Here is a 15,273-nt window from a genome sequence, read left to right on the forward strand (position 1 = left end):
CAGCCCTTAATTATATAATTCCTGGAGTCTACAGAGACAAACCCTACAGTGAAAACAGACTCAACAATTTTCACTGATTGAAGGAAAAGTTAATTGCATGTGGTGAGGGAACTTCCTGTGGCGGCTTAAAAGAGACAGGAGTAATTAATTTAAACTTTAAGAACTGCCAGTGCCATCTTTAGACTATGTGTGAATGTTTTCCTTTTGAAAATCTGGGAAAGGAACGCCACATAAGGAAAATTATCTTGTAAACAACAAAAGGGGCAGGGATCAGCCACTTCCCATAAGGGAAACTATACACCGTATTGATTCTGCTGATGAAGGTTTTGAGTCCTTTTCTTTGTAAAGAAGTATCTACCTGTCATTCGGGAAAGTGGGAGCTGACAGGCTTTCATTCCCCTGCTAACGCGATGATAACACTGAGTGCTCAGACACTGAGTGCTCAGAGCATCAGAAAACAACTTTCCTTGGCTTTGGGCTCTAGTGCGATATTACTTTGACCTGGATGTGCTCATTCTCTTGAACAACCAGAGTTTATTGTTGTTTTATTACTGAGAGCCCTGCAAAGAGCTGCATTTCCAAACTGGGGACAAAGACAAAGATCTACGTCTGTCTGGATGTCTGGAGAAGCAGTTGAACCTGAAACTCACAACTGGGTTTTTTTTTTTTTTTTAAGTTGGAGGTATGAACTTGAGGACAAATTGCCAACACAAATCATCAACCATCAAGACAAACCTTCTTCTTCGACTCTTGAAAATAGAGCCTAGAAGACTTGCAAACCGCCTCAGACTTTCTTGGTACCAAAGGGTTGGGATGTAGAACTCACGGGCAGATGGTAGCTTGTTTATTAACTGTGTCCTGATACGTATGTACAGGCTCATAAGAAGTAATTTGGTAATGGTTGCCTATTAGAGACAAGCTGTAGTGTTGCATGGAGTTCTTCAGTGAATAACCATCTCTAGCAATTCCCCCCCAGCAGCTGTGAAAATGTCCAGCCTTGAATATTTCCCTATACTCCGTTTTGCATATAAAAATGTCTATTGTAGGAGTCACTTACCACATGTAATCAATTGCATTGGTTTAATTGAAAAGATAGCTAGAAAATTTTCTATGGGTGGTTTACAGTACAAGGAGTACAAGGTGCTTTTATTTAACAGAAACATTTGTAAAATAAACTGTGAAAGCAAAAGCAGGCTACAAAAGAGGGGGGAGGGGTCCAGGTTGCCTCTGCTTTGTTCAAACATGGTACAGGTTGCTATGCCACAATGGATAAACACTAGAAAGTGCCAATTAGCATTTGATAATGGAATTTCAAACATTTTCCCCCACCCAGAGCACTATGGAAAATATGTATAGGTATGGTAAACATTCCCCCTCCGACTGTCACAATCTTGTGGTCACGTAGTCTTCGTGGGCTGCTGTGTCCGTGGGGCTTAAGTCATAGTCTATGCTCGAGTCCTCCTCGTGGGCATGCTTCTCCTTTGGTATGATAGGGACAGTGTCTTCCACCACCACCTTCTCTGACTTGAAGGGGCACACTCTCTTGCCTACCTGTAAACTCAAAGTGTCCGTATTCCTTTCTCTATGGTCTACTAGTACACACTGTTCATTGAGCCCAGGAATGCCTGAGGTCACCCCGTGAAGCTAATCCTTGGGATTCCAGTTGGATATTCTCTCAAGTGGTCCTGCCGCCTGTTGACGAGTAATTTCTTCTGAAACAGAGAAGATTTGGTTGGCGTTTTGCTCAGCAGCATTTTGTTTTGACCGTCTATGAAATAACCCGAAGTTTTTGATATCAGCCACAAAATTCACTTTTCTCTGCTTCTCCCTGGGTGGCTCCTGCACCACCAGGGCGGAACCATTGCTTATGGTATGTCTCTCGGAGGCAATGGCTGCTGACCTCGGGTGGATCAGAGTGGTTAAATCAAAGAGGCTGAGATTCTTTTTCTTGTCCTTGCTATTACCTTCACTGTGGCTCTTTTCGTCAGCGTCTGCTGAACTCGCCGCGTTGCCTGACTGGATTGTGGAGAGCTTGCTTCCTCGGAGCAATCCCAGAACTTCAAAGCGGAAGCTAGAAATGTCTTGCTTTAGTTCCTGAGTGAAATTTAAATGACAGATTAGGTGGTCACTTCTGGAAACATTGTATCCTAATGTCATATATCTATCTGAAATGGCCCTGCACCTTTGAAGACCTAGGGCTCTGCTCTCCTGGGACTCTACTTAGCAAGCCAGGCTCTTTCTGTGTCACCTAATGTCACTTTGATGTAACTTCCCTGTTGGCATTTTATGTCCTAGTATGACGGTTAGTCTTCACTGCCAACATGACTGAGCAGAGAGATCCCCAAAGCATGCTTCTGGGTGTGTCTGCGATGCTGAAGATACAAGCCCCACTCAATGGATAATACCATGGCACTTAGGGCTAGGTGGGACCTGCTGGGTAAAGGAGATCACAGTGACCATGTCCAGGGGAGTACATAGTGCCTTTGGCCCCATTCCACTCCTGGCAGCCATGGTGGGAACTATTCCACCTTACACCTTACCCTCTCTGCCAGGCAGATCAACACTTCTAAAACCATGACCCGAATACACACTTTCTCTTTTAAGATGCCTCTCTCTAGGGTTTTGTCACAATGAGGAGAAAAATGGCTAAGGCACAAACAGAAATCTTCTAAGGGTGACAGAAAGGAAATAGAAAGGATTGTACTCTCTGCCACTGTACAGCGGGTTTTTTGTTTTTTTTTTTTTTATTTTCTTTGAGATGGTGGTTTCAAATTATTTGCTCTCTGGAGTCTGCATCTAACTGTCAGGCCACTTCATGCTCTTGGGTTCACATGTCTTAAAACATTTTTTTTCTATGCAAAAGAGTATCCAAAGCAAAATAACATGGAGCCTACCCTTCCGAGAAACTTCCAAGTCTCGGTACCTTGGGGAGTGTCTTACGCCAACCACTGTGTCCTTAAGGCCTGGTTCCAATTCACATGAGACTCCTAGATCTTTTTCCTATATCTTTGGAAAACTTCTTTGCTCCCACCCTAACCTCCCCCCCCCCCACTGCCCTCCCGGGCAAAGAAAATCACTTAGCCTCATCATTGAGATTTACAGTAAAATATTCTGGAATTTAGGTAATTGACAATCTGTGCTATAGGCTTGCCAGTTCCTTGACTTGCTGACCTCAATGAGTGCCTAGCTGTAAAAGTATAATGCTTTGGTGTGTTTGATTTTGCCTGTCAAATCTTATTCACCTTAAACATTCCTCTAACGTTTCTAGACAGTCATGTGGAATAAAAGAATCACTTAACATTTAATCTGAAACTTCTCATTTTCCTGTCTTCACTCACTGCCAGTCACATGACTTTAAAATTAGAAAATCAAGTTCAAAGACTAAGCTTAAAATGAAAGCAAACCTTAAATCCCTGCCCCAAAGAGCGACCCAGGAAGTTTGTGCTATTGTTAGTGGGCTGGTTCATAAATGCTTCCAAATAAGAAATCAGGCTGACATACAGATGGAAGGCTTACCCAGTAGTAGGGATTGGGGTCATGGGTCAGCATGCTAGCAGACTAGGATTTCCCTTCCCACTAAGTTAAGTCCCCTTGACAATGAGTTAAGTATGCTTCAAGGCAATTTGGGAACTATCTCTACTTTGCTGTTGTCTTTCTGTCTGTCTTCCCTCACTCTAAACTCCATAGATGTTTAATTTAAGACACAGAAGGCATGACACGGATGTCTGTAAGAACACATAGGGTTGTGTTTGCAGCTCTGGTTTTAAAGGCTGCCTCCAGGTGAGGCCTTACCTTGACGTTCTCCTCTGTCAGGCCTTCTTCGGTTTTTGCCTCTCTGATCATGGCCGCCACGTACCGCTTCACCAGATTCCTCATGACCTCCTGAGAGACAGGATTGACATTCAGTTCAGGAGTTCAGTTGCTGCCCATTTTAATAGCAATCTGGGGACTGAAAACCAGCGTTACTTACTTGATATTGGTGGTGTCTCCTCAGGTTGTCAGCAGCCCGCCGCTGAAAGGGAAAAGATATTCCTGTGAGGTTATACAGGTCCGTTATTATCCGAAACATTACTGCTTCTGTAGATAAGGCTGTTCTTGTTGTCTTTGGTCACCAAAGTAGGAGGGGGGGGAATGAGCCATAGTTACAGAGAGGCATCACACACATCCAAAGAACCATTGGACAAAAGTAAAAAAGCACACATATTTAATCTACAGGACTCTTCAAACACAATCACAGTGATAGGAGCTTGGTTCTGGGGCAGGCCATGAAAGAATGAGCTAATCGCACTGGATACGCACTCTGAAACCCTGCAAATACCCCAAGATGGAGAGAGGAAATAACCAGGGAGGGACAACAGAGTTAATGCTTTTTTTCATAAATATCAACACAGAAATATATAGAGATCAGTCATCGTAGGTGGCGATACATACAGGGCAGTGAACTTGCAATCATATGTCTATTGAAGGGAATTCCCATTTTAGCTAGATGAGCTTTCATAAGATCAATGAATGAAGAATTATTCATCCACACCACTAATTAATCTTATGATTTTTAAGGCAGCAAGTGTGACTCTCAGCCACCTTTAACCATGAAGTTTTGGAGGCAGCACCCAGGGAAGCCAGGGCTGATGACCTGAGTCCTCCAGTAAGTCCTTCACCACTGAGTCACGCCCACTGTGCTTCCTAGGTCAGTTAGCTCTTCAAAGGCATTGTGATGTTTCAGGAGAGAGGTAGGTGTGTGCGCAATGATGGGACGGAAAGAGTGGAAAGAAGACGATGATGGGAAAGGTCCATTAAGAGCTGAGTTAAATAACAAATGAGATTAAAATTTTATCTTTTCGTCTTTCCCAAGTATTCTAAAAGTACAAGCAAAAACCTGACTATGGTGACCCCACATAATGCATTTTAATAAACTATAGCATTAAACCTGAGGGATGAACACTGAAAACAATCTAAATAAAAACACTTATGCGATAAAGGAATTAGTTTGGTATATTTTGAGAAGCAAAGGGAATAATAGTTCTGGGTGTCTAATAAGGCTTTGATCTTCTTGTTCCTTGGTCAATATTTAGTCACAGGCTGATAAAATAGAATTTTAGAAAGAGCTGTGCATGCATATAAAACGATCATCAGAAAATATATTTTAAAAGTCAAAATTCCATTCTACTGGTCCTAAGCAGTGTCTCTGTTTCAACACAAGCAGCGGGGTTTACAGAAAGGGGGGAGATAGGGCTCCGATTCCTAAAGCCACCAATCACTGTGAACATTGCTCAATGCCTGGGAATTGGATTCTCTCTATGATTAAGGCATTTGCCTCCAAACTAGATTAGACCATCTTGAAGAGTGTAATGTGGAGTTTTATGCCTAGGCTGCCAGATGGGGGTGGTGTCTGCCTCTTGTTGAGACAACGCTCAAGATAAAATCCAAGCGAAAAAGCACTTCCAGAAGGAAGCAGTGGCCTTCCAAGCTCTGTGGACCTGCTTCAGCTTAAGAAAAGTAAAATACTGTTATACGCCAATTTCTTAAAATATACCGAACAGATGACTTCCAGGATGCTTCAAGTATACACACCCTTAATTTGATACAAAGCCAATTCAGTTGGTTTGACTTCCCTGGTTTCTAGACTCGTTTTAAATTCAAAAAGACCATGCCAGAATAAGTCTGAGGTCATGGTTGAACTTTACAGAGCTCAAGACCAAGCTTAACGTTGATAGAGTTATGAATGATAAGCGAAGATATCACGGTGGGCTTAAATATTAAAACAGGCACGGTTTCTTTCAGGTTCTAGAACCTTCCCTAATAACTACAGCCAACAATTTACATTAAAATGTGAAAAGGAATGAAGAACATAGTTTTAAGTGGACCATAAATATATTTGGCTTGAGAAAACATTTAAAAAGCTTTTGTTTTTGTGTTTTGTTTTTTTTTTTTTTTTTTTTTTTTTTTTTTAAGAAGGGCATAGGAAAAGCTTACTCAGTTGACTGAGGATTTAAATTCCACTGGCTGGGTTTAAGGCTAACTTAAGGCGGTTCATATTTGTTCGACTGATTATTTCTGTCTCCTGGGTCATTACATAATACCCTTTAGTCTTGCAAGGGCCATGCAGGCTGCACCTCTCATCTCTTCCCTTCCCTTCTCTGGTGTCTCAGCAGAGATCCCAGTTTTTGTCTCTGCTTTTGCCTACCTGTCCCTCTTGTCTGCATTAGAAGTCGGTGGTGGTGGCAGTGCCTTGTGACTGAAATGAAACCAGGCTAGACACGGAGATGAGCTGATTGCACCTCAGACGGAGAGACTTCAAAGATTCACAGTGGTGACAAACTCATCGGGGAATTTGAAATATTAAACAAAAGATTTGATTCACAGCAGCTGTCATTGGGGTCAGCTTCCTTCACCTGTCCACTTCCTCAGGGTTTAATTGTGGGCAGACACAAATTAAAAATATTCCTGAACCCTCCAGCTTCATCAACTGACCAATCCTCTGGATTCCTTCTGTGGAAACACAATCGGAATGCATTTGCTTCTCTTTGTGGGGCCTTTATGGATTTCATCCTTGTCCCAGAACTTTGTTCAGCTAGATCATGAGGTAATGAGAGGTGGTAATGGGAAATTTGCTTTTAAGTGGCACAGCAAGAGAAAAGACGGTCAAACTCGGAAGTCAGCCGTCTTCTGTGGGAGCCCAGGATTTATGAAGTTCTCTGCACGGCATTGCACATCTTCCAGTCCCTGTGAATTGTCTTTTGTCTCTGCAGCACAGCTATTTGCTTGTACAGCCAACATAAGATACATTTATTAGGTGACGACATACATGTTCATATATAAAATTATTCTTTCAGAGGCAAGAAACCTTTGAGTATGTTGAATGAAACATACTTAAATGGCTTGTGTTCTGTAAGACAGAGAAGTGAGAGAGACACAGAAATGGAAAATATACCACTAAACACACACAGCAGGGAGACCTGTGAGTGGCCTGTGAGCACAGGGGAGAAAGAGGAAAGGATTAGGGACTAGGAAGGAGGTTTCCATCTAAACATGAGGCATCAAGATTTTGACAAGTCAAGAGAGATTGGCAACGTTGGTCTGGATTCTTCATGAGAAACCTTCCATGGCATAGTTCAGACCATGGCTCTTAGTGTCTGGATTTTTAATTAACCAAGTGTCCTGGGAAGGAAGTGTGACCTTTGTCTGGCATCAGGCAAGAAAGACCTTCACAGCTTCTGACCGTGGCCGTAGACCCTTGGTGTTCTTGGTCTGGAAGCTGCATCATTCAAGATCTCTGGATGCAGCTTTACACAGTGTCTGTGTCTGCACATGGCTGGGATCAAAGCTGGGCCTCAGTCTGCATGCAACTACAGTGAGCTCACACTCTGGGGGTACCGGGGGGCTTTGGGTTTCTAATTCACAAATCAAGGTGAGGAGAGCAGGACCTTTAAACTTAGGATTACTCTCTGCAACATACATAAAATTGTTGCCAGTTAGCAATATTGTTAAATGTTATAACAGACGCAGCATCAATGATACTTGGAGTATTTGTAACCTTTCTAGTGGGGAACCATCTTCGGGCTTTAGTTGGTCTTGATCTTCAGGGAAGGGATCACACCCTAATTACCACTGAAACAGAGCAACACTAGAGGTGACTGAAGTGTTTATGGCAATAATGTAATCAGGGGTATTTGATTTAAAGGCACTAAGTGAATACGGATAATCAGATTTCTGCAAGCTTGTGCGGGGCTGAGAGTTGCAGTTTGTAACTTTTAATTTTAATTCAAATGGTTGTCAATTCTGCCTGACAGGAAAGTGGGCTGAGATCAAAGACTTTGTTTAGCATTTGTCTAGGGAAGACATGCATGTGATGTTGCGGTTCTCTTTGTCAGTTATACCATATGTACCTGGATTACATGTGGACTACTTCCTGGAAGGATGGCAATTCAAGACGGAGGCTGAAGGCATACCTGCCTGTCACCTCAGTATAAGCCACAGCTCCACATGGTGTGCTAGGCTTGGCTGTGGCATTGGAATCATAGAACTAAGGGAGAGAAAACAACGAAGCAGCGAGAAGCCTTGACGGCTGCAAGGGAAGCTGAGGTTCCAACAGCTGCACCAGGCTCTCTCAAGCAGAGAGGGCTTTGCAGCCGGAGAGGTGCCCTGGGGAAGGCAGTGTAACATTTGCCGGCTTTTTAGCTTCTCTTCTTTCCAGGTCTACCGTGTGGAATAATGTCAGAGGCAATTCCCTGCAGTCAGCTCTCAGGGTCATTTTCTTTCATTTCCACTATGGTTTCTGTCTGCCACTGAGCTTCCGGCCCATGAATTATGCCGTTTAGCCTTTCCTCTGCTTAGTGAATCCCTGTAAGGATGCAACCTGCTGTGTTGGCAAAACGCCAACGCAGGACGGGCTCTTTACTCCAAAAATTGCGGTTTGACCCTGAGATGGATTGACTTAGTGTTCTCTCTCATGCACTTTCTTGTCATTACCGAATGCAGCTGTGAATTCTTCTCAGCAATCACACTTTGTACGTCTATGAAACACAGGTCCAGCGTTCCTGGGTATCATATTGTCAGACCGAGCACTCAGGACTTTACTCCTCAATTTCCGGGAGTACCAAGCCCTTTCTATACTATCTGCCATTTGGAAAAGTAAATTGAATACAAACTTCCTTGCAGCAAACCTTACAGTGGAAACTCAGGGGAAGCCAGGGTTTGCGTGGATGGCTGCTATCCCTTCTGCAAGACCCGGTCAAGCGTACCGGGAGGGGCGCAGCTCGATCTGTGCATTTTGACAAATCACCTCTAAAGATGAAGTGCAGGCGTGGACTACTAACTTCCTTCTTTTAAAATGCTACGCGGGGCAAGTGCACAGACTCTAATTCTCTTGCCCCGACTTACTTAATTATATTTCCGTGACAACTCATTAGACTTTCATAGCTCATCTACATCGCAGGGCTGAATGACACTCAATGGCCATGAGACTAGGCTTCATGTTTTACTACACACTAAAGAGAAAATTATCCAGTGGAAAATATGAAACTCAAGAAATGCTACGGTTTTATCAAAGATTGGGTAGTTTGGGAGTTAGTACGCGGCCCTTTAATTTAAGCATTCCAGTTAGAAACGCACCTGGGGCCTATAGCGTGAAGAACATTTCGCTTTAATTAAATGCTTTGGGGGAGCCATTGCCTTAGCTTCTTTGGACTTTAATTAAATGTAGCTGAACCTTTCCAGCAAGAAGCACAGAGGCTGGTTTTTATCTTATAAAGCTGAGCTAGGTCTTAGTGCTTTCCCAGAATAGGGATTCCTCATTAAAGTCTCAATCTGAAAAAAAAAAAAAAAACAATTCTAGATGATTCTGGTATAAGCAAGAGTCTGAGGACTAAAGCTTTAGTGCCAATGAAGGCAGGGGCAAGGCATTTGACAAGGGGCTGTAGAGACACAGCTTTGTGGTGAAGGGTACTGCATGCTCTTGCAGAGGACCCAGGCTTGGTTCCCAGTACCCAGGTGACAACTCACAACCATCTGTAACTCTATTCTAGAGGACTCAGCACCTTCTTCTGAGCTCCAGGAGGTCATAGACATAAAATTAAAAAAACATACTCTGACTCATTATTTTTTGATGTTATTATTTGATTAGTAGAATCTCCATAACTGTCCCTTGAGTGGGATTTTCATGATTGCCTAGGGAGAAGCCACCTGCTGGTAATGGGTTACTTCCATTATAAAAGTTTTGCTCAATAAAACATCGGTACTTCATTTTTGTTTTCCAGCAGAAAGTGGTCAAGTGAGAGGCTGATTTACCTGAAAATACCAATCATCCATCAGAGGAAGTCTGAGGTTAAGACAAACATGAACATTCATGGCTATTGAATTACGATTGCCAGGAAGCATGAACAACAAGATGAGATCAGCAATAATGGGCTCCCGGAGGGTGATAGGGCAGCTGCTCCCAAGCAAAGCTGGGGTTCTAGGCTCTTTCCGAGAGCGTGCACAGAATGACCCACAGTGTGAAGTCACACAACTTATGAACATCGAGAAGCTCTAAATGAACCACAGTAGGAAAGTTAGAGAGAATGCCTTGAAGAATATAATAACCTCTGGCTAAATTTACAGTTTTATGTTTCAAAAGCATGACATAAACGTACACACCTTGCTGGGCAGAGCAGAAAGCAAGGCAGCCTGTTCAGACCTTTGAGACATAGTCAGCTGAGATCTCCAAAGGCTTCAGAGAAAAATCAAAAGCTGAGTACACAACTTGGCAACCAGCCTCGGAATGGGGAGTGAGGGAGGGTGATGGGAAGCCAGGCGCACAGAGAAACAAAGAACCTATTTGTACCCCACCCTCCAGCTCCTGTCCCCAAGAAGCAAGGAATCCTGAGAAACTGGATAAATAAACAGGTTTTTTTTTTTTTTTTTAATAAAGTGGTTGGCCTGGTGACGGTAGCACACACCTTTAATCAAAAACAAAAAGGAAGAGAGAGAGAGCGGCAGAGAGAGAGAGAGAGAGAGAGAGAGAGAGAGCGAGAGAGAGAGAGAGAGAGAGAGAGAGAGAGAGAGAGAGGAGAGAGAGAGGAGAGGAGAGAGAGAGAGAGAGAGAGAGAGAGAGAGAGAGAGAGAGAGAGAGAGGAAAATGGTTGGATTGGATGATCTCTAAGTTCTCTTTGGAGGGTGATACAAACATAGTTTAAGATTTGATTTGGTTTTGCAAAGTGCATGTCCCCAGTCCTCTAGTGTGTGGCCTTTTCATAATGGATATGTGTATATGCAATGAACTGTCACAAAGGCTAGCCAAGTATGAGTGCCCTCACAGCAACACCAATGTCTTTTAACCTTCTTTCCTCATTTAAAATCTTCTATGGTTTCACAACCATCTTTAAAAAAAAATAAACTACATGCATTTATTCTGTGTGTGTGTGTGTGTGTGTGTGTGTACACATACACCATGGCATGTGTACAGAGGTTGGAGGGCAGCTTTTAGGAGTTGGTTCTCTCCTTCCACCCCATGGGCCCTGGTCTTCAGGCTAGGCAGAAAGAACCTTTCATCACTGAACCATCTTTTTGGTCCAGCTTCACAATAATCATTTTATTTTCTTTCATTTTGAAGATAAGAGCGTCTATATAAATTAAACATATATATTACACACATAGTATATTTTCTATAATATACACATATATATTCACAACTAAGAGCTCATAGTATATTTTCTATAACACACACACACATATATATATATACATACATATTCACAACTAAGAGCTCATAAGCCAATCAATTATGCCTTTAGAAAGCAGAGAAACAGTAGATTCCAACAGGGCTGAGTTGGGCTGGGACAGGCTTATTCAAAACCCTGAACGGAAGAAAACTGGAGCCATTTGGTGCTACAAAGAGTTATGAAGAGGAAGGTATGACTCAGAATATTTGGTTTGGCATAAATTCTCAAGTCACTAAGGTATGTACAATCAAAGGTCAGAAAAATGTATATTGCAAAGGAAAAAATGAATGGTTTGTGGTCAATTAGCTTAAATTAACTTTCCGTGAATCAGATTAGAGCCAAAGACGCAAATTTAAAAATAGAGACATCAGAAGAATTTTGTGTTTTGAGAACAGTAATCTCAGACAAAAAACTCTGTAACTCACATTATTTAAGGTCTCATGCTTAAAATTAGGAATTGTTCCTTTGATAGAAAACTGAATTTCATATGTAGCCATGCATCATCTGTGGCCACGTAATACCTGTGGTCATAAATCTGTGACTATGCATGTCTGGCCACGCATCTGTGGCCATGCATCTGTGACCACGCATGTCTGGGCATGGAGATGTGACCATGCATCTGAGGCCCTGAGTAAACTAAGTTTTTCTGACTTCAGAAGCAATGCAGGGTTTGTGCTCCTCAGCACTTAGACTGGGAGGAAGCCCAGATGAACTTCCAGAGCCTCCTTTCATCTGAGAACTGGAGATGCCACAGACTAAAGACTGTCACTAGTGGCTTTGGAGGCAGTTCTTATAATGATCCTCCAGCCTTGGTGTGCACAGAAAAGGAGGATGTAGTATTAGAGCAGAGTGTGGTAGGTTGTAACAAGCTTCACAAGCACCTTACAACTCAAGATTTCCTCTGCTTTCCATAAAATTGGAATATAAAAAAGACATTTCCATGAGTTGGCTTTCCCCTTTCAACATAAAAGCACTTGTGCTGGAGGCAATGTACTAAGAGGCATCTCTGTGGATTCCAGACCAGCCTGGGCTACATAGTAAGACTCCAAAAAAAAAAAAAAATTCTTAGACTAAAATACAGTAAATAGATTTTGATCCAGAAGGGAGTAATCTGGATTTCTGCATCCCAGAAACTATTTTGCTTTTACTTGACGGACAATGACAGTAATTGTAATTTCATGCATTGTTTATATAGCTTTTTGTGTGTGAATGCATTAGAATCTTGACTAGCTTGTTTAACAGATGCTATCATAATGCCATCACGGCTACATCTTTTTCCCACAGATGCCATCAATGATGAGGCCACATCTTTGCACCTCCTCTATGCCTCAGACTCTAGCTGAGTTTCTGGCCTGTGGAACAGCATGCCATTATTGCTTACTGAGCTTTATAAGACTTATTCTGTTCAAACCATTTATTCTACAATGTTTTTTTTTAAATGATTTGAATTTAACATGGTTTAGTGGACAAATCAAACATTTGGAGTAAAAGGATGCCACTCCTTTCTAAGGCCACTGATAGAGACGGTGAGTTAGTAGGAGGTTTTCTACGACATTTTCCTAATCCAGCTATGATTTGTAAGCTCAAATATATTCTCCAACTACAATTTCTCATGCACAGGAGTTGTAGTATATAGGAGCAAATATAACCACATCCCCTGAGCAACAATTCTTCCATGCCAATCAATTTCAATTTCCCTTTAGAATAGAACTGATCCTGGGTTGAAGGAACAATTCATGACACTCAAAGTAGGAAAGAGCCCCATGAGAGTCAATCACAAAGCCTTGTGAATGTCAAGTTAAGGGCAGGCAGGAAGAACCCCACATGTCAGCGCCGTAATTCAAGCCCTGGTTCTGGCTTCCCAGCTTCTGCACACTTTTCCTGGCGAGTTCCCCCTAAACTCAACATGTCCATGATATCTACCCATTCCCAGGGCGAGTTCTAGATATGCAGCTCCCACACTGGCCCAACCTGACACAGGCAAGACTCTCAGATCAGACACCATGAAGAAAACCACATGTCCAGGTCACATAGCAAAAACAAAAACAATAGGAAGGGCCAAGATACTATATCCCTGCCTCTAACCAAGGACTCCTGTAAAAATGGTCTCCAATGGGAAGGATCTGGATGAATCCCAGGACACAAATTTAAAAGAACAACCAGAAACTCCAAAGAACTCAAGAAGTTTTTAAAAAGACAAGAACAAACGCCCCAGTGAACTCAAAGAAGGTGGCAAGAAATGCTTGAGCAAAGTTCAGGAAAACATAGCATACAGCGGAAAGGAAATGACAAAGTCAACTGAGGATTTGAAAACTGATTTCAGTAAAGACATAGAAATACTGAAGAGAAAGCTCCAACAGAAATGAAGCTGGACTTGAAAAGCCCAACAGAAAGCCTTTCCTAGTACAATGGTCAAGTGGACGCTTTTAGAATACCAGAACTTGCAGTGGTTTTGAAGAGACAGGACTAAAGCCTTTTGAAACCTAGGCCCTATCCTTGTGAGAGTCTAACCTAGCAGGCACCCCACCCCAGGCACCCTAACCATGTACCTGTGAATTCGGAGAAAAGCCACAACCGTCTCAAAACTGCCTGGCTGCCCAGAGACTTAAGGACAGCCAATCAGAAGCTAGACAAACAAGAATTTTTACAGTTACCAGGTAGTTTTTTGGAAAGTTACAAAAATTCCCTCTCAACTTTTAGAGCCAACCATCCCCCTACCCAATCTGTTAAGGCCAAGGCACATAACTCCCCGCTTGTGGGTTTTTCCCTTTACAGACCCCCTGCACTCAGGGCCTTTCTCCCCCATCCGCTGCATCAGTATGTGGGACAGGTGCTCCTGATAGCAAACCTGTACAATAAAGAAACCTTGTACAATTGCATGGGAAGTCAGCTCTGTGGAGGTCTTGCTGGGGCTCTTGTGACTCAGGCATGATAGGTTGAGGAGTAATGGCACCAGGGGTTCATAGATTTGAATGCTGGGTTGTTAGGAAGTGGCACTGCTTGATAGGGATTAGGAGGAGTGGCCTTGATGGAGTAGGTGTGTGTGTGTGTGTGTGTGTGTGTTTTAACAAGAGCCTTTGGGGTCCAGCCCAATGGCCCTCTCAGGGTACAGAGAAGAAGCAACAGTCAGTGAAGGTCTGAGGGTGAATGAATTTCTCACTTTGTGTTTTCCAATTCAGTATCTTTATTTTTCTGCTTCTATTCTAATTTTTCTGTCCTACCTCTAATTCCTCCTAGCTTCTTCTTCTAGCTTCTCCTCTCTTGCCTTAAAACTCTTTTTTTTTAAACAAGAGGCTTGAAGAGATAAAAAATAAAAATTGCAAGAGTTGACTCTTATTGGTCAGAGTTTTTTTCCACAAAATAGAATACCGACTAAGAGAGGACCAGAAGAAAAAGTAGAAGAATTTGAACACTCAAACCAAGAGTATCAAAGGTTTTAAAAATACATGAAAGAAACATGTATAAAGTTTGGTATGCCTTGAAAGACAAGATATTCTAATTATAGGCACAGATGAAAGAGAGGAACCATGGGTCAATGGCATAAACTAGATCTTCAACAAGATCAAAGAAGAAAGCATGAACAGATTAAGGAAAGGCTTATCCATGCAAGAACACACAAAAAGCACACAGAACACCAAATAGAAAGGACCAGAAAAAGAAACTCAACTCCCATGCCCTATTATAGCTAAAACATTAAATATACATAATAAAGAGAAATGGTTGAAAGCTTCAAGGGAAAAAATTATAAGTCCTGTAGAGGAAAACCCATCAGAATAACAGCTGATTTCTCAATGGAAACTTTAAAATCCAGAATAGTCTGGAGCAAAGGACAACAAGTTCTAAAACACCACAGATGTTATCCCAGACTGCTGCACCCAGAAAAATTACCTGCCATAGTTGAAAGAGAAAAAAATAAATTTCCCCGGGCATAGGAACCAAAAGGCTATGTCTACAAAGTCAGCCCTACAGAGAACACTGGTGGGAATACCTGAACTGAAGATAAGAGTACACTTAGCCAAGAGACCATAAAACAAATGATGACAGAATTGCTAAAATACAAACCAGGACTTAGAAC

General features: G+C 42.3%; 1 protein-coding gene across 1 annotated transcript in view; it reads right to left on the reverse strand.

The window, feature by feature from the left end:
- Nucleotides 1-1,383: 1,383 nt before the first annotated feature.
- Nucleotides 1,384-15,273, reverse strand: part of Trpc4 (transient receptor potential cation channel subfamily C member 4) — a 128,540-nt gene continuing 114,650 nt past the window's right edge. The window contains 6 exon segments of the mRNA XM_038347968.2: nucleotides 1,384-1,629; nucleotides 1,631-1,674; nucleotides 1,677-1,712; nucleotides 1,965-2,094; nucleotides 3,793-3,882; nucleotides 3,971-4,012. Of these exon segments, the coding sequence (XP_038203896.2) occupies nucleotides 1,384-1,629; nucleotides 1,631-1,674; nucleotides 1,677-1,712; nucleotides 1,965-2,094; nucleotides 3,793-3,882; nucleotides 3,971-4,012 (588 nt within the window).

This window comes from Arvicola amphibius, chromosome 11 (genome assembly GCF_903992535.2).
Source record: "Arvicola amphibius chromosome 11, mArvAmp1.2, whole genome shotgun sequence".
In the NCBI taxonomy this organism is placed as follows: Eukaryota; Metazoa; Chordata; class Mammalia; order Rodentia; family Cricetidae; genus Arvicola; species Arvicola amphibius.